This window comes from Nyctereutes procyonoides, unplaced genomic scaffold (genome assembly GCF_905146905.1).
Source record: "Nyctereutes procyonoides isolate TBG_1078 unplaced genomic scaffold, NYPRO_anot_genome, whole genome shotgun sequence".
NCBI classification, from domain to species: domain Eukaryota; kingdom Metazoa; phylum Chordata; class Mammalia; order Carnivora; family Canidae; genus Nyctereutes; species Nyctereutes procyonoides.
This window is the reverse complement of record NW_026575043.1, coordinates 56,542,836-56,561,629: the sequence shown is the minus strand read 5'-3', so window position 1 is coordinate 56,561,629 and position 18,794 is coordinate 56,542,836. Positions and strand designations below refer to the sequence as shown.

Below are 18,794 nucleotides of genomic sequence, written 5' to 3'. Positions count from 1 at the left end.
CTTTTCCCTTCGGTAGCTCACGTATTAAGACTGCAACCTCCTCTTGAGCAGAATCCCTGTTCCCAAGAAAGAGTGGGACAGAGGATTTTATATGACACTGATGGGGCATTAAGTAACACCTAGCGACATCGTAAAAAAAGTTATTAGGTTCTAGGTTCTCACAGTACTGAGTAAACCAAGGAGAAAGTGTCAGTTTGGGGCTAATATGGCCTTAACATCCTTCTGAATATTTGCTAATCTCAACTGTAAGCCACGATATCTAGCTAGGACTTAAGGTGGTTTCTTTATAGTATTTTTATTTTAACAGTGCCTTCCCCTTAGGGTATTTGATACTGGTTTTCAATTTATAGTAAGACAGGTAGTCTCTTTCTCGGATAAATATATTGATTTTTTAAAAAAGTGAATTAATGTAAACATGAAGATTCATCACTGAAAAAAAAGAAAAATGTTAAGTTTAGGGCCTGAAAGTGTTTCCTCCCTTCCAACTTTTGTCCCTACTGTTTTCTTTGCCAGGAGAAACTTACACTGTTCCTTTTTTTTTTTTTTTAAAGATTTTATTTATTTATTCATGAGAGACAGACAGAGAGAGAGAGAGAGAGGCAGAGACATACACAGAGGGAGAAGCAGATGGAGCCCATTGTGGGATTTGATCCGGGACTCCAGGATCACTCCCTGGGCCTAAGGCAGGTGCCAAACCACTGAGACACCCAGGGATCCCTGCTTACCCTGTTCCTAGGCATGATTGTCAAAATATGGGCCAGCCAGTGTGGTTGGTCAGCTTGGTCAGACTCCTGGAGACCCTGCTATATAGCCCAACAGAAGGAACTCCTTGAGGTTCGGGCCCAGTGCAAAATGAAAAAGGCAGCCCTCATTCATGAAGTATTAAGAATTTAAAAACAGGGACACCTGGGTGGCTCAGCAGTTGAGCGGTGCCTGCAGCTCAGGGCTACCTTCAGCTCCGAGGTGTGATCCTGGGATCAGGGATCAAGTCCTGCATCTACCTCTGTGTGTCTCTTATGAATAAATAAATATATCTTTTGGGGATCCCTGGGTGGCTCAGTAGTTTAGTGCCTGACTTAGGCCCGGGGCACAATCCTGGAACCCTGGATTCCCACATCAGGAGTCCCACATCAGGCTCCAGGCATGGAGCCTGCTTCTCCCTCTGCCTGTGTCTCTGCCTCTCTCTCTCTCTCTCTCTGTGTCTATCATGAATAAATAAATAAAATCTTTTAAAAAAAAAAAGAATTTAGGGACGCCTGGGTGGCTCAGCAGTTAAGCATCTGTCTTCGGCTCAGGACATGATCCTGGAGTCCTGGGATCAAGTCCCACATCGGGCTCCCTGCATGGAGCCTGCTTTTCCCTCTGCCTGTTTCTGCCTCTCTCTCTGTCTCTCATGAATACATAAATAAAAATCCTTTAAAAAATTAAAAATAAAAAAAAAGAATTTAAAAACAGGCACAGCAAAGAAATAAACAAAGCACAGGCCCTTCTAAGGGTGGGCCCTGTTCAACTGTACAAGTTGCACACCCATAATGCTGACCCTGCATGGGTGGATGCCTGGGACACCATGATCTGAAAGTTGCTCAGCCCAGAGGTCATTCTAATAGGTTAGCACCTCTCTTGCTAGTGGTAAAATATTTCACTCCAGCCCCTACTGCTAGCTCTGCTGGCGTGTGTGTGTGTGTGTGTGTGTGCGCGCGCGCGTGTGTGTATTCCCCAAACCAATGGAGCAGGATAGATGATGGTATTTGCTGAGGGGAAACAGATCCCCTTGATATGAAGGAGACCATTTATCACCTTGCACCAGCCCCATGGAGATAGACAGGTAGACATGACCGTTTGCACTGGAGATCTTAGGGACATGAGAGCACAGGTCAGGGGGCTCCCAGAATAAGGAGAGACCCTAGACCACCTAAAGTTTCTCAACAACCCCATCAGGCACGATTAGGAAGAGAGCCCTGGTCTGATGGAAAGATCTAACCATGTAATAAGACAAACAAGTAGAGTATCTGGGCAGAGGTAGAAGGATGATTCTGGTGTGCCTGGGACCCAGTTTTAGCACTAAAGTCTAAGTTCCTAGGAAACCCCTCAGTTCCTAGGCAAATCCAGATAGTTGGTCACCCTAGAAGCAGTGTCTTTAGTTGGTGGGCTCCCCTGACAGCCTCTAAAGCCAGGCCCTGGACATTTCCAGCACCTTCTAACAGATAAGGCAGGACCAAAGGGGCTCCAGTATTGCATACTGGGTGTGGGGAAGGTGTCCCTGCAGGCTGTGCTGTAGCAACTGTCTGCCAGCCCGGAGTGGCCTGGCTATTCCTCACTTCCACAACTCTCCTGGAATGGATTCCAATGCTCACCACTGGGCCTCCAGGCCAAGCTCTAGCCTTAGGACCAGCATCCACTTTGATTGGTCATGCTGGTTATTAAATATGTAACTATCAACCACTAGTTGGGGGCAACCTCTTCCTGATGCCATCACAAATCCCCCTCCTATACTGGTTTCCCTGGGTTCCCAAGCAATTGTGTCATCAGACACACCTCAGGGAGGTCCTAGAAATGCAAAGGAGGTGACAGGCAAGGGTCAGTCCAGCACAGAAGGGTGCCCCACGAAGGGCTGCTCATCTGCCTGGGGACTCAGAACACCTAGGACTCATGTCATTTGGGTCCAAACAAGTGCCTCCCCAGGAAGCCCCAGGATCCTGGCACTACTATGGGCACACTGAGCCCCTGATGTCCCTAACCCTTTGCTAGCACCCGCTGGCCCCACAGAAGCAGCCAACATGCCTATCTCCAAGGGCTTGCAAAAGTCGGAGCCCCCATGGAAGGAGTGGGACAAGAAGGCTCAAAAGAATGGACTGAGGCACCAGGTGTACGCTGTCAATGGTGACTGCTATGTGGGCGAGTGGAAGGACAACATGAAACATGGTGAGTGGGGGACTTCCAGGGGCCCCAGGGAGTGGGGGCAATGCAGAGTGGTGGGTGACTAGGGCCAGCCTGGGGCCATGGAAGCAGCTAGCAGAGCTTGCTGGGGACAGGAGATGTGTCCCCAAGGCTCCCCCTAGGAGTGAAGGCTGCAGACCTGGGCCAGCTAGGGGTCTCCACATGCTGGGGCTCTGGAACCAGATTCACCCTAGACGTCAGGTGAGCCAAGACAAAGGATCGGCAGGGGACAAAATGGTCTTGACATACCAAGCAAAACCATGACCAGGGTTCTAGGGACTCCAGCGTGGTCCCTAAGCTCTGTGACCTGGGCTAAACTTGGGGCTGGCTAGCAGGAAGACAAGGTACCTCCCCAAACCAGCTTGCAGTGGGGACTCAAACAACTCTGACATGGGAGTCTGACCAGCAGTGGGTTAATGAGGATGCACACACACACACAGACACACACACACACACACACACACAACTAGTTGGGGCTTTAACTGCAACTTTAACAAGCAAATGGCATGGGGGTCCTTGTGATATAAACTAAGCCCAAGGGCGACTGGGTGGCTCAGATGGTTAAGTGGCTGCCTTTGGCTCAGGTCCTGATCCCAGGGTCCTAGGATTGAGTCCCACATTGGGCTCCCTGTTCGTTGGAGAGTCTGTTTCTCCCTTTACCTCTGCCTCTCCCCTACTGATGCTCTCTATCGGAAAAAACAAAACAAAACAAAACCAAAAAAACCAGGGATGCCTGGGTGGCTCAGTGGTTGAGCGTCTGCCTTTGGCTCAGGGCTCAGGGCCCAGGATTGAGTCCCACATCAGGCTCCCTGTGGGGAACCTGCTTTTCCTTCTGTCTGTATCTCTTATGAATAAATTAATAAATCTTTTTAAAAATTACATATATTTTTAAATTTAAACTAAGCCCTAAAAAAAATGTTTTTTTTTTTAAGTTTTATTTATTTAGGGGCACCTGACTGGCTCAGTCAATACAATATATGACTCTTGATCTCAGGATTATAAAATCGAGCCCCACATTGAGTGTAGAGATTACTTAATAATAAAATATTTAAATTAATTTATTTATTTCAGAGAGAGAGCACAGCAAGAGGTGCAGAGGGAGAGGGAGAGAGAATCTCAGAGCAGACTTGGAGCTGAGCATGGAGGCTGATCTCACAGTCCTGAGATCAATCTAGAGTTGGCCACTTAAGTAGCTGTCCCAGCCACGCACCCCTTAAAAATAAAATCTGAAAAAAAGTTTTATTTATTTAAGTAATCTCTACACCCAACATGGAGTTCGAACTCATGATCCTGAGATCAAGAGTCACATACTCTTGCAACTGAGCCAGCCAAAAGCCCCAAGAAAAACAAGTTTTTATTCAAAAAAGGTGGTATGGCCTCTCACTCAGGGCTTGCGATTCCAGACTCTCTGCTCTTCACCACTTTTCTCTCTTGCCTTCCTGAGTTAAGTACTTTAGAGTTCATAAACCTGGGTCAGAATCTTAGCTCCACCAACCATGATCTTGAGTGATTAATTACCCCCTCTGAGCCTCAGTGTCCCATTCTGTAAAGTGGGGAAATTCCTATTGGTAAAGATAAGAAATGACATCTTCCATGTATGTAACGCAGGGTCTCTGCAGAAAGGTCTATGAGTGTTCTTTGAGGGCTGAGCATGGCAGGGATCACCACTACTCAGAATTTTCTTCATTCAGAAGCACTCGAAAGCTGACTCTTTCCAGTGTATGACACAGCACTGACTTAAAGGCCAGGCTTTATGCAGCTACTGGGAGCTCTGTGTGTGGTTAAAGATGTCCATGTGTGCTTTAGTCCTCATGGGTAGCAGTAGGGTAGACAGGAACTAGGAATTAGGAATTAGGAATTAGGATCCTGAAGTTCTGAGTCTGCCTCCACCACTGAACAGCTGTGTGACTCTGGATCTCGCTGCCCCACCGGTGATATGAACTTGAGGGTTGACAATGGCCATCTAAGCCCTCCTTCAGTGTGAGTCCTGCCTTCCCTAGGACCTTGGAGGGATAGAGCTGATTGGGCTGGGGCTACAGAAAATGGACCTGTGGGAGAATCCAGACCCAGCCTCCCCTCTCTTTAAGGCACATGCCTTTGACCTAGCCCATGGAGGTTGCTAGGGTATAAGCATCCTGGAAGTAGTTAAGAGAGTCATCATCATGTGGGACAGGGATTGGGTGCCCAGTGGTTCCCTGGACTGCTCATTCATGCACTCTGCTAACCCCTACAGCACTCCTAGTCCATGTCAGGCCCTGAACCGAGCATCTGGCATAATGCCAACCCCCAGGGAGCTCCAGTCTCAGAGAGAACCTGCATAATAAGTAAAATCCCATTTTACAGATGAGGAGACTGGGGCTCAAAGAGAGGAAATGACTTATTGAGGGTCACATGGCTAAAAGTGGGGGCATCAGCCTATGTGATGAATGACCTGAAGGCAGAAGCCAGCCTCCTAGAAAACAAAGCAAACATGTTGTCTCAGACACTTCATTGACTATGTACACTACATGGTGGAGAACCACAGAGGACTATAAAGCTATGGCCCAGAATGAGAAGAATTAGTCAAGATACTCTGAAAGAGATTCAGAATAAGACCAATCTCCTCAGTGTTATTACCAGCAGAGTGGCAAGCCTTCCTTGATTCTTTGCCGAGGAATGAGATGGAGGTTGAGTGACTGGCTTATGCCTCCTTCTGGACCAGAGGAGCTGGAGACAGGGTTTAAGATTTTAGGCAAGGAGGAGCATGTGGCTAGATGTCACACACACACACACACCGCTCTCTAAGGAAAGGAACTGTCTCCCAGAGGTTTCTGAGGACTCTGGGAAAAGCCAGAACCTGCTGTTTTCAGAGTGGGTGGTTTATTTATATATATAGTCTGCACATAATAAAACGAGGCTATTTTACTTCAAAAAATAAAAAGTAAAAATAAAAGGGGTGACACCCGGATATGAAGCGACCAGAGAAGAGACATGTAAGTGGCCATGAGAACACGGACAGATGATGTTTGAGTTGAGTGCACAAAGATAAGAAGGATTAGCCCGGCAGAAGGGCATGTCTTCCAGATAGTGGAATCAGAATGGAAGCATTTTGGGGGGGTATCAAGTCTTGTTCAAGGAACAGACTGAAACACAGTGTGCCCAGAGCAGAGACAGCGAAGGGAGAGTGGCCAGGTCAGGGTGTCTGGCCATACAGAACCTTTTAAGAGATGGTAAATTTGTCTTTATCCCAGAAGCAAGAGGTCTCATTGAACCAACTTGGATCACATGCCCGGCACTGAACCAATCTCAGTGGCCCACGCTGATTGGCTAGACTTGCCAGAGGGAGGAGTCAGACCCGCGCAAACCTTTGGGATGGAGACTCAGGAGGGGCTGGTTCCCCCAAACCAGACGAAGTACAAGTGGAAATAATCGGATAGGGACACCTGGGTGGCTCATCGGTTGAGCATCTGCCTTTGGCTCAGGGCTTTGGTCCCCTGGTCCCAGGATCCAGCCCTGTATCGGGCTACCCACGGGGAGCCTGCTTCTCCCTCTGCCTGTGTCTCTGCCTCTCTCTTTCTCTGTGACTCTCATGAATAAATAAATAATAAATAAAATCTTAAAAAAAAAAAAAAGAAAACGGATGAGGGCTCTATCTCAAGGGCAAAATTGGTAACATCTTTCGTATTTGCAGGCACTGCTCTAAGTGTTTTCCTTATTTTAATGAAGTTAGTGATCAGAGTAACCGCATGAGATATTTTCATCCCCGTTTTACAGGTGAGGAGCCTGAGGCCCAGGGAGTTAAGTTACTTGCCTGAGATTATTAAAAAGCTTACAGGGGCGATGTTGGATTTTTTTCCTGAGCCAGTAAGGACCAAGACATGTATTAGCCCACAAATATTTTATTTGTCCCTTTGTTCAACAAATGTATTTTTTTCATCATGTATTGTTTACCTGCAACTTGCCAGGCACTGAATTTGGTGCTGGGAATATAGCAGTGAATAAAACAGACTGAAGTTTGTGTCCTCGGGGAGTGCACATTCTCGTGGAGAGCTAGACAATAGACGATAATGATAAGTGAATTGTCTGATATTTTAGGAGTTGACAAGTGATATGAAAAGAAAGAGAGGGATGCCTGAGTGGCTCAGCGGTTGAACGCCTGCCTTTGGCTCAGGGTGTGATCCCAGGTTCCCGGGTTTGAGTCCCACATCAGGCTCCTTGCATGGAGCCTGCTTCTCCCTCTGCCTCTGTCTCTGCCTCTCTTTCTCTGTGTCTCTCATGAATAAGTAAATAAAATCTTTAAAAAAGGAAGAAAGAAAGAAAGAAAGAAAGAAAGAAAGAAAGAAAGAAAGAAAGAAAGAAGAAAGAAAAAAGAAAGAAAAGAAAGAAAAGCAGAGCAGGTAAGAGGTAGGATAGGCTTCTAATTTTATTTTATTTTCAAACATTTTTGAAAGAGATTGTATTTATTTATTTATTTATTTGAGAGAGAGAGAGAGTATAAGCAAGAGGAGGGGCAGAGGGAGAAGCAGACTCCCCACTGAGCAGGGAGCTCCATGTAGTGCCTGATGCAGGACTCCATGCTGGGCTCAATCTCAGGACCCTGGGATAAGGACCTGAGCCAAGACAGACCCTTAACCAACTGAGCCACCCAGGCACCCCGAGGCTTGTGATTTTATATGGGATGAGCAGGGCATCCTCACTGAGCAAAAAGATTTGAACAAAGACTTGCAGGAGGTAGGAAGTGACTAAATATTTGGAGAAGAGCATTCCAGGCCAAAGGACAAGCAGGTACAAAGGCCCTGAGGCCGAGGCATATCTGGTGGGTTCCAGGAACAGTATGAAGGCCATAGTGGTTGGAGGGGAGTCTGGAAGTTGGGGGCAGAAGACACAGATGAGGCTGGAGTGGTAGGACATAGGTTCCCATGTGTGTTTCTGAAGAGAAACTGAAGAAATATTCAGGACATTTTCTAGAAACTCTGGCCTTCTGGTGCAACCTTCAGTATTATTAAGAAATGAAGCTCATTATTATTAAGAGAAGAGGCAGGTTTTTTCTTGGGGGTTGCTGTTATCAATCTGGCTTCAGGGAAAAGGGCTGGAGAGCTGCTATTTGTAGAAATGGAACAATCTTGGGGTTTTTGCTGGTGCTGGGGGTCTAGAGATGAGGCATAGACCCTGGCCCAGCCCTGGAGAATCACCAAGTCCTCTAGGGGCCCCTGAGGCCAAGGCAGACGTAGCGCCTGCCCCTCCAGCCCCATGGCTGTCATGTCTGCAGTGTCCACCCCTCTGTGTGTCATCAGGAAAAGGAACACAGATCTGGAAGAAGAAAGGAGCCATGTATGAGGGAGACTGGAAGTTTGGGAAGCGAGATGGCTATGGCACCCTCAGCTTTTCTGACCAAGAGATGGGAAAGCACAGGAAAGTATACTCTGGCTGGTGGAAAGGCGATAAAAAATCGGTGAGTGTTTCCCATCAAGCCCTGGGGTGTGAGCCAGGCTGAAAGCAGACTCTGTTTGTGTGTGCATGGGGGGAGCAGCCAGAGAGACCTGGGAGAAAGGGGAGGAGGGCTGACAAAAGGAGGAAAAGAGTACTGTGTGCGTGGGAGAAGGAAGGGGTGGGAAATCATCAAGGCTTCTCAGAACAAAACCCAGGAAACAGGAAGCAAAAGGAGAGGGCCCAGGGAGGAGCCCATGTAACCTGCAGCTACAAGAAGCCAGCCAAGCTGTGTGGGGGCCAAGTCTCCTCCCCATCTGCCCCACTCATTTCCTGGCTTTCTTTTCCCTGGGCGTTCCTTTCTGAGAACCTGCCTTCTGTTGGACTTGTACAGGAAGGGGGTAGGAAAAGTGGGATCAAGAGAGCAGAGGCCACCCTCTTGGCCACAGGACAAGAGAGGACGGTCCTGGTGGTAGAAGCCAGCCAGAGGCATGTATGTCCTTATCCCCATAAATGCCTGGATCCTAACCATATCCCAGAATGTGGCATATGGTGCTTCAACCAACTCACAAAGTCATCATCATCATCGTCCATCTCATTTTATTGATAAGGAAACAAACTCAGAGGGACACCTGGGTGGCTCAGCGCTTGAGCAGCTGCCTTCCACTCAGGGCATGATCCCTCTGCCTATGTCTATGCCTCCCTCTGTGTGTCTCTTGTGAATAAATAAATAAATCTTAAAAAAAAAAAAAAAAAAAGGAAACAAGCCCAGAGAGGTGAAGTGCCTTGCTTGAGGTCACACACTGTTGGAAGTGGTAGAGCAAAGGATTTCGCGATCTCTGCGCTTAAATCATTTATTGACCAGTGGGGAGAAAGATCCCCAAATAAACAATTCACATACAATATGGTGCTAGGGGGCAGCCCCGGTGGCGCAGCGGTTTAGCGCTGCCTGCAGCCCAGAGTTTGATCCTGGGGACCCTGAATCGAGTCCCACATCGGGCTCCCTGCGTGGAACCTGCTTCTCCCTCTGCCTGTGTCTCTGCCCCCCCTCCCCGTGTCTCTATGAATAAATAAATAAAATCTTAAAAAAATAAAAACAACAATATGGTGTTAGGATAGACGTTTTCACAGGGAGCCCACGGGAATCGAGAGTTCAGGGCAGGCTTCCTGAAGGAGGTAATACCAAAAGGTACAAAGAGTTAACCAGGGAGGAAAAAAAGGAGAAGGGGAAGTAGCAAAGTAGTCAGAAGTAGCAAGGTATATGTCAAACAGCAAGGTTGGTGTGCCCACAGGGATGGGAGGGGCAGATGGGGGCCTTAAAAGTTATGCAGAGAATCAGGATTTTGAGGGGTAGGCTTGGGCTGCATCACCCAACTTCCTTAGGTATGATATACAGGGAGTGCATGATTCTCTGTGGTTGGTCGCTAAGTGTGGCCTTCATTTTTCGGGGGACAAAAGTCTGTAACTTTGGTCTGATTCCCGGAGGCATCTGGGACTTTTAATAGGATCAAATCAGAGCTGAGGAGAAAAGACAACCGAGATCAGATGAGCAATGTAACGATGCATCTTGCTGCTTCATGGAGGATGCGAGTGGAGGGCAGAAATGATGATGGGCGGAGGGAAGGTGGTAGGAGAGGGGTGTAGGGGAAAGGACAGCCTGGGGAGCTTTTTCAATGTGCGACCATCAGCTTGGGATGTAGGGTTGAGGAAGGAAGCAGGGAAGTAGTCCAAGTGTGTGGCTGGGATGCCAGGCAAAATAAGGGTGGCTTTCCTAGTGATGGGGGCGTGCTGTGAACAGGGACACTTTCCTGTTTTCAGGGCTATGGGATGCAGTTTTTTGGACCCAAGGAGTATTACGAGGGTGAGTGGTGTGGCAACCAGCGCAGCGGATGGGGCCGCATGTACTACAGCAACGGTGACCTCTACGAAGGCCAGTGGTTGAAAGACAAGCCGCATGGGGAGGGCATGTTGCGCCAGAGTAAGTGTCCAGCCGCGTCCCAGCCAGCCCCGCCCCAATGACCTGCTGGCCACACTCTCAGGGCAGCCCTCCGGTTGGCCACGCCCCTCTGGTACCCTGCCTCGCCCCAGAAAGCCCCACTCTAGCTTGGTTAAGATGAATGACCAGACCAGATCCCTGCGTTCGGGGAGTTTATATTCTGAAGGGGGAGCCTAACAATGCACATCAACAATTAAGACATTTTTTTAAAATACTTTATTTATTTATTCAGGAGAGACACAGAGAGAGGCAGAAAACATAGGCAGAGGGAGAAGCAAGCTCCCCGTGGGGAGCCTGATATGGGACTCGATCCCAGGACCCTGGGATTACAACCTGAGCAGAAGGCAGCCGCTCAACCCAGGCGTCCCTAAGACATTTTCTCATGGTCATAAATAATCATAGCCTGCATTTACACAGCCCTGAGCTCATTTAATCCACCTTAAAGTTCTGTAAGATGGTACTCTTACCATCCACACTTTGCAAGTGAACTGAGGCAGAGAGGTTAAGTCACTCGCTCAAGGTCAACGTAGTCTGTTGGTTCTGAGGTCAAAAATGCTAAGGAACATCCCTTTAAATTGGGAGGTATATTGGACAATGACAGAGGAGTTGGGGACAGGGGCTGTTTGGACTGATTTAGGGTCAGAGACTATCTCTCTGAAGAGGTGACATTTGGACAGATCTGAAGGAAGAGAAGGAGCCTGATTAGCACTGGGCCAGAGAAAAACATTCCTAGATAGGGACGCCTGGGTGGCTCAGTGGTTGAGTGTCTGCCTTCGGCTCAGGGTGTGATCCTGGAGTCCTGGGATCGAGTCCCGTGTCGGGCTTCCTGCATGGATCCTGCTTCTCCCTCTGCCTGTGTCTCTGCCTCTCTGTGTCTTTCATGAATAAATAAAATCTTAAAAAAAAAATTCCTAGATGGAGGAAAGAGTAATGAGTAAACTGTCTCAGTGTCAGAACTTAGTCCATTCTCTACATAGCAACCAGCATGAGCTTTTTAGAGATTGGACCTTGTCGCTGCCCTGTTTTCAACCTTACCATAGCTCCCTCTTCCCTCTGGACAGAGTTCAGAGCCCTTACTGTCTGTGGTCCACAGGGTCTGCAGGCCTATAGGAGTGCCTCCCACCCCTGTTCCCCTGAGGATCCCTGTTTCAAACTTACTCATTTTCTTTCAGTTCCTCCCACACTTTTCCCTCAGGGTCCTTGTATTGCTGTTCTCTCTTCCTGCAAGAGAAAGAAGATCCTCTGGATCTTTGCACTGTCTCCTCACAGAGGCCTTCCCTGTTCATCCCACTAATACACATTTTCCTCAGCGGCTTCTTCCTTTCCTTTTTAATACTAGATGTGTCATCTTGGGCAAGTTTCCACCTCTCTGGGCCTCAGTGACCTCACCAGTAAAATGGGAATAATAGTAGTACACACATTGTAGGTACTAGGACTGGGGCCTGACACATAGTATGCTATCTATAAAGCTAGTGTCATTGTCTCTCCGGACTGTGAGTTGCATAAGGACCTGGACTGCATATCTGTTTTGTTCCCTTTTCCTCAGTGCCTGGCACATAGTAGGTGCTTAGTGAAACACAAACCAGAGCCCAGTCTCCTGAAAACTCAAGACTCCAACTTCCAATGAGATCTGGCCAAACTGAGACATCAGGGCAGCTGAGGAGGGTTTAAGCCAGCTACTTCTGGCTTCTCAATCCCCCATGCACTCAGCTCTGTGCCTTTCAGTGAGTGCCTACTAGTAATAGCCTGCACTTAGTGAGCACCTGTTGTGGCCACAAATACTGTAAGGGCTCTAAGTGCATCATTTCTAGTGGCCTGGACTCTGGAGCCAGCTTGCCTGGGTTCAAATCCTGGATCAAGTTCTGACTAGTTATGTGACCTTGGCAAATTGCTTAAACTCTCTGTGCTTTGGTTTTCTCATCTGAAAAGGAAGGATAAAAATACAACTTAAGGAGGGTTAGTGAGAAGGTTAAATGAGGTTTGTAAAGTGCTGAGCATGGTGCCTGACACATAATAGTGGGTGCTCAACAATATTATTAGCTCATACTTGTATGTAGCAGGTGTCAGCAAACTACGATCCTTGGACCAAATCTGAATCCAGCTCAACATGTTTTTGTAAGTAAAGTTTTATTGGCACACCAGACTCACTCATTCTTTGACATATTGTCCATGGCTGCTTTCACGCTGCAATGGCAGAGTTGAGTAGCTATGACAGAGACCCTGTGCCCCACAAATACTGTCTGCCCCTTTACAGAAAAAATTTGCTGACCTCTCATCTAGAGTTTATCCATACTCTTCTAAATCCTTTCCGTGTTATCGACTTATTTAATCTCCACAACAATTCTATGAGGTAGGTGCTATGTTATCCCCATTTTACAAAGGAGGAAATAAGACAAAATGGTTAAGTGATTTGCCCAAGATCACATGGTTGTGTCTGAGCTAAGGTGTTAGCTTTATTAGTATTACTTTTACACTACCACCACCATCAGCGGAGCAGAAGAATGAATTTGTGCTTGAAGGCATGGGCTCCTGGGATGAACAGGCCTTGGCTTCAAATCTTGGCTCAGCCACTTCTTAGCTCTGTGACCTTGAGCAAGTCAATCAGACTCCCTGAGCTTTGCAAGCTCCATCTGTAAAAATGGAGTCCGTTATCCTTCATAGAACTGTTTTCGTGAGGAGTGAGGTCAGAAACATAGCAAAGAACCAGGTGCAGAATGAGTGCTGGAAAAACACTGCCTATTCATGTTCTTAGCTTTATTTTTTACAAATAGGAAATGATGTTGTTCATCCAAGTTCAGGTAAGTAGTAGAGGTGAGCGGTGGACAAGGTCTGATTATGGAAGTCACTGACACTCCCCCGGGCTCTGATGTTGATAGGTTAGTCCTTCCAGACCCCAGGCAGCCCAGCCCAGGGTACTCTAGTCGGCTTGGTTTCCTTCCGGCTTTCCCTGTGGGTGCAGTGTCTGGCCTGGGTGTGTGGAGGAGCCATCCTCGTAGTCTGGTCTGGTGAGGTATGCCCAGCACCCATGTGACCCTGTCCTTTCCCCAGAGAACGGGAACCGCTACGAGGGCTACTGGCAGAGAGGCATGAAGAATGGGTCGGGCCGTTTTTTCCACCTGGACCATGGTCAACTGTTTGAAGGCTTCTGGGTGGACGACGTGGCCAAGTGTGGCACAATGATTGACTTTGGTCGCGATGAGGCCCCTGAGCCCACCCAGTTCCCCATTCCTGAGGTGGGCAGCACATACCAGGGCCCTGTGGCCACACCCAGAGAGTCAGGAAACAGCACCCCTCGCAGCCACATTCAGCCTGGTCAGGCCTAGCCCAGCCCAGCCCAGCCAAGGAACAGACAAGGTTTTGTTTTCAGCCAGGGCATTCCCCTAGAGACTGGCAGCAGCCCACAAGGCAGACAGCACCTCCAAAGTGCACAGCACCCCAAAGTCTGGCAGCCCGGGCCTTCCATGTTCCCCAATCCAACTCCTTATTGCTTCCCTCCAGATCAAAATTCTAGACCCTGATGGTGTGCTGGAGGAAGCCTTGGCCATGTTCAAGAAGCCTGAGGAAGAAGAAGATTGATGCCAGGTGAGGGGCGGGCATACTTTCCAGCCTCTGATATGGTCGAGGAAGCTCCTGGGTTCTCTTTTGGCCATGGAACTCAAGCGCAGGACCAGAGGGCAGGTCTCTTGCCTCCCGCAATCCAGCTGGTTCTTTTGGGTTCCTCCCCTTCAAAACTCATTTCCTGCAGACCAGTTCACCCCAAAACACCCATGAGTAGGGTGGTTTGCCCCAGGCCTGCACCTGCACATCTGTCCTAGCCCCTCCTAGTGCAGGTATAGGTGCGGTTTGAGGAGAGGGTGTTGGTATAGCATCTATGAGTCGCTAGCTCCCACCAGCCCCTTGCTCCCACAGGGAGCACACCAGAGCTTCAGGAGAAACTCCAGGCCATCACCCAACTGCTCAAACCGGTGTGGCTTCTGCAAGCAGAGAGGGGTGACTCTGGGCACACCTTTGGCACCCTCGAAGGGCACCTTACTCCTCCCAGCACTGGATTATCCTCTCCCCAGCTGGCTTTGGGGAGCCTCTTGGTACAGCCTTCATTCTAGGTTACAATTCCTGAGGGCAAGAGTATAAAAGAGAACATGGTGGCATCAGCCCAGGGCTTGTGGTGTGTGACTGGGAGGGACAGGGTGCAACTCTGAGAGAGGCTTTAGGTAGAGGGAAGACATCCCCACGGGATGCATGGATTTACCCTGGGGGAGAAAGAGGAGGTGTGTTTAGGTTTCTAACCTCTCCCATACTCCAGGGAGGAGAGCCTATGTCTGGTCACATTGGCCACTGAGATTTGGGGTTGAGACCTGATCTGGCTTCTTAACCCAACACAGAAGCGCTCAACCTCGGTATCCTGTGGTAACTTTAAAAGCTCAGACACCCAGAACTCAAGCCCAGATTTTTCTCTGGGGTGAAGCCTGGGCCTTCAGAAAGTTCCTCAGATGATTCTAATGTGCACCTGGAGCTAGAACCCCTGACTTACTGGCTTTGTGACCCTAAGCAAGTGACCAGAGTGGCCCCTTGTGTAAAATGGCACTTGGGAGATTTCACAGGTTTTTTTTTTTTTGGAGAATTTGCTAACAGATGTAATGATAACAAGTAACATGTATTGAGGTTAATTGTGAAGCAGAGGTCTGGGAAGAGCTTTGCATAATTCTAGACAACATTCCGCAAGATAAAAGGCACTCTTACATAATGGGTAGGAACAGGAGCTCAGCAGACTGCCTGGGTGTGAATCCCAGCAGTGATGTAGAAGCTGTGTTCTCAGATATGGCACCTAACCCCTCTGTTCCCCAGGCTTCCTCCTCTCAAATACAGGACAATAACCTTTCTTGCCACTCAGGTTACTGTGGTTAACATGAAGATGAAATAAGGCGTGTTTCTAATCCAAGAGTGATTTTACCTCCTCTCCCTCCCCGGGAACATTTGGCGACATCTGGAGACGTCTCTGGTTGTCACAACTGGCAGGGGGAAATATTACCAACAACTAGTGGGTAGCAGTTGACGATCTCACTGAACACACTCTAATGTGGACACTCTCCAATAGAATTTTTCAGCCCAGTGTCTGAAGCATAACCCTGTAATACCATGATGTTCACTAAGCCCTCAGCAAGTGCCTGGCACACAGTAAAAGCTCAATAAACACTACTTCCTTTCTGCTCTCTAAATCATAAGTGACGTGGCCTGACCCCAAGGCATGGTTCTGTCTGTACTTCTCACATCAGAAAGCTGAGTCTGGCCCACGTGGGACACAGGACGTTCACTTGGGGCCAGGCCCTGTGCTGACAGCTTCATATGTTCTCTCCCATGTCCCCTCAACAACTGCTGAGGGTGTCCTCTATTATTGGCGCTATTTTAAATTTTTTTATTATTATTTTTTTATTTATGATAGTCACACAGAGAGAGAGAGAGGCAGAGACACAGGCAGAGGGAGAAGCAGGCTCCATGCACCGGGAGCCCGATGCGGGATTCGATCCCGGGTCTCCAGGATCGCGCCCTGGGCCAAAGGCAGACGCCAAACCGCTGCGCCACCAGGGATCCCAATTGGCGCTATTTTAGAGGAGGAAACAGGTTTCAGGGAGGCTCACAAGTCACAGAGCTAGAGAGTAACTGGACTTAAACTAGATCTAACTGCTCTTCAGGCACAGGACAGTGGCAGAGCGTACAGGTTACCTTCCCCTCCTCCCCCAGAAAAAGTAGGAGGTGTTCTTGTTTATGTATGAAATCTCTCTAGATGGCAACACAATACTCTGGCAACAAGGAATACTTCTGGAGCAAACTGGGAACCTGGGAACAGGGGAGGGAGGGTGACTTTTCATTGTTGTATTTGGAACCTGTGAATGTATTGTGTCTGAAATATAAATAAAACTGAAATTAAAGAAAGACTGTCCATTAACTACCAGCTTTTCCCTGAGCTGCCTGGGTTTGAGCACCCAGAGGTGTTCGTTAAAAACAGATTCTTCTTGGAGTGCCTGGGTGGCTCAGTGAAGCATTCCGACTCTTGATTTTGGCTCGTCATGGTCTCAGGATCGTGAGATCAAGCCCCACTTTGGGCTCTGGGCTGGGCGTGGAGTCTACTTACAATTCTCTGCCTCTCCCTCTGCCCCTTCACCCTATCCCAAATAAAGGTTCTAGATCTACCTGGACCAACTTTCCAGGGGAAAGATTTAGATATCTAAATTTTGCAAGCTAATCTGGTGATTGTTGACTTCAGGCAAATTTAGGAAGGAACACTTAAGACTAGAGTCGCAGGCCAGAAATCATTGCAGCCAGCTCCCAGGTCTCTGCAGAAGCAGGGAGGGGTTGGGGTGGGGAACACATGGAAGATGGCTAGGTCTTCTCTGGGGAGAGTGGAGAGTTCCACACAGGGGCTCCTGCTCCCCAATACTCAGTCCCAGTCAGGGAGGCTGTCCTGGGACTTGGGGGTGGAGGTGGGTCCTGGTGCATATGATGCATGACAGAAGCAAAAAGCTACAATAGGAAAAAAGAGGATCCTCTGCCCCACTTAGCCCACAAAGCTATTAGCACATTTGAGTTTGCACAAAACAAGAACTTAAGGCCACACTTCCCTCCCCGCCCCCCCCAACCAACCTCCACTTGGATCAAAGGACTTTGTTTTTATAAAACCATGTTCTGTATTGGGTTTCTGGGACCATGGGGGCCAGGCAAGTAACATAAACGAAGCTGGCCTGGTGTGAGACAAGGGAATGGTGGGGACCGTGGCAATCATATCTGGGAAAGAGGGCGCTGCAACCCTGTTCCTTCTCACTGTTACTCTGTGAGGTGGGACCAGGGACGCGTCTGCCTTTGGTTCAGGTCTGTGATCCTGGGATGTCTCTGCCTCTCTCTCTCTCTCTCTCTGTCTCTCATGAATAAATACATAAAATCTCAAAAAAAAAAGGGGGGGGTGGGTGGGACCAGTGCTGCTGCTGCTGGGGATCTCCCAATTTCTTAAGCAAAGACAGAATCAGTATGTAAGATTTTTGTGACAGCCTAGGGTCTGAGCCAGACTTTCTAGGCTTGAAGTCTAGCCAATTACTTAACCTCTTTGGGCGTCAATTTTTGCCATCTGCAAAAGAGACAAATATTCCTGCCAAGATACACATCTTGATTATAATAATAACGGGAAATTATCGGGGAAATGAGACTGAGGTGGCATTCTACAAAAACCATAGGCCTGGACTCCAGAAATGTCCATGTTAAAAAGACAAAAAAAGCTGCTCCACATTCAAAGCAACTAAAGAGACGTGACAACTGAATGCAATACATGACCCTGAAGGGAAAAATCATGGCCAGAAAGGACATGCTCAGGACTTGTGGAGAACTGAACACAAATGTCCTATTAAATAGTACTGCATCAATGTCAAATTCCCTGAATCCAATCACTTGAATTGAGTTTAGATAGGAGAATGTCCTTGGCTTTAGGAGGAAGTACTTAGGCATGAAGGATGGTATTGGCAACCAATGCATGGGACCTCACAGAGAAAAATATCACTTTTTCTCCTCATTCACAGCTTCAGTTATCTGTGAATCTCCTGCTTGCTGAGGTCAAACAAGCACCATTCTGTCTCAGCCTTCTTAAACAAGTGTCCTTTTCACAGTCGATTTAGGCCACATTTTTCACATTTGGTGCTTTCTGTTGGTTTTGCTATTTTTTATTTTTTAATTTTAATTTTATTTATTTATTTTTTTTTTACGGGAGGCTCCATGCCCAAACATGGGGCTTGAACTCACCACTCTTGAGATCAAGAGTGTCACGCTCCACTGACTGAGCTGGCCAGGTGCCCCGGTGATTTTGCTATTTAAAAAGAAGGCAGTGGAGCGTGCCACTCTTGATCTCAGGGTTGTGAGTTCGAGCCTCACACTGGGTGTAGAGATTACTTTAAAAAAAAAAAGGCAGCCATGATATGTCTTACAAAGAAATACCTTTGGGAAAAGCTTCATTTAGGTACAAGTTATCGTGCTGTGAGCCATGAGTGAGTTCATTGTTCACAAATCAACAATTAAATTAAATAAGGTGTCTTTAAACAGAAACACACATAGGGGCGCCTGGCTGGCTCAGTTGGTGAAACACACCGTTTGATCTTGGTGATTTTTCGTCTGAGTGCTGTGTGTAGAGATTACTTAAAAATAAAAAAACAAAAACAAACACATAACACAAGGTCACCTACTGAACAGCTAACAAAATATGGTGACCAGAGGCTCGTCGGAACCTAACCACACAGGAACAATGGTTCAACATCCACTAATTCATAGGACACAACTGCTGTCGAGTAACAAGAACGGACTATATTTCAGTCACTATTCATGCAACTTCTTTGCAGGTTTGAAATTTTTCAAAAATGTCAAGAATTTTTTTTTCTGCTTAGGGGCTCACCTGATTGGGGCACCAGGAGAAATTAATACC

At 47.8% G+C, this 18,794-nt stretch overlaps 1 protein-coding gene across 1 annotated transcript; it reads left to right on the top strand.

Annotated features, from left to right (window-relative positions):
* Positions 1-2,670: 2,670 nt before the first annotated feature.
* MORN3 (MORN repeat containing 3) lies at positions 2,671-16,270 on the top strand. Its single transcript, XM_055322975.1, has 5 exons — positions 2,671-2,922; positions 8,211-8,368; positions 10,162-10,321; positions 13,388-13,572; positions 13,838-16,270. The coding sequence occupies exons 1-5, from the start codon at positions 2,778-2,780 to the stop codon at positions 13,913-13,915; spliced, it is 726 nt and encodes a 241-aa protein (XP_055178950.1). The 5' UTR covers positions 2,671-2,777; the 3' UTR covers positions 13,916-16,270.
* Positions 16,271-18,794: the final 2,524 nt, after the last annotated feature.

What these genes read in the sequence shown, in the direction of transcription:
- MORN3 (XM_055322975.1), top strand. Translation starts at nt 2,778, where the DNA reads ATGCCTATCTCCAAGGGCTTGCAAAAGTCGGAGCCCCCATGGAAGGAG. An exon ending in GGAGGGCATGTTGCGCCAGA is followed by an intron (nt 10,322 to 13,387) that starts GTAAGTGTCCAG and finishes TCCTTTCCCCAG; the next exon opens with AGAACGGGAACCGCTACGAG. An exon ending in CCCAGTTCCCCATTCCTGAG is followed by an intron (nt 13,573 to 13,837) that starts GTGGGCAGCACA and finishes GCTTCCCTCCAG; the next exon opens with ATCAAAATTCTAGACCCTGA.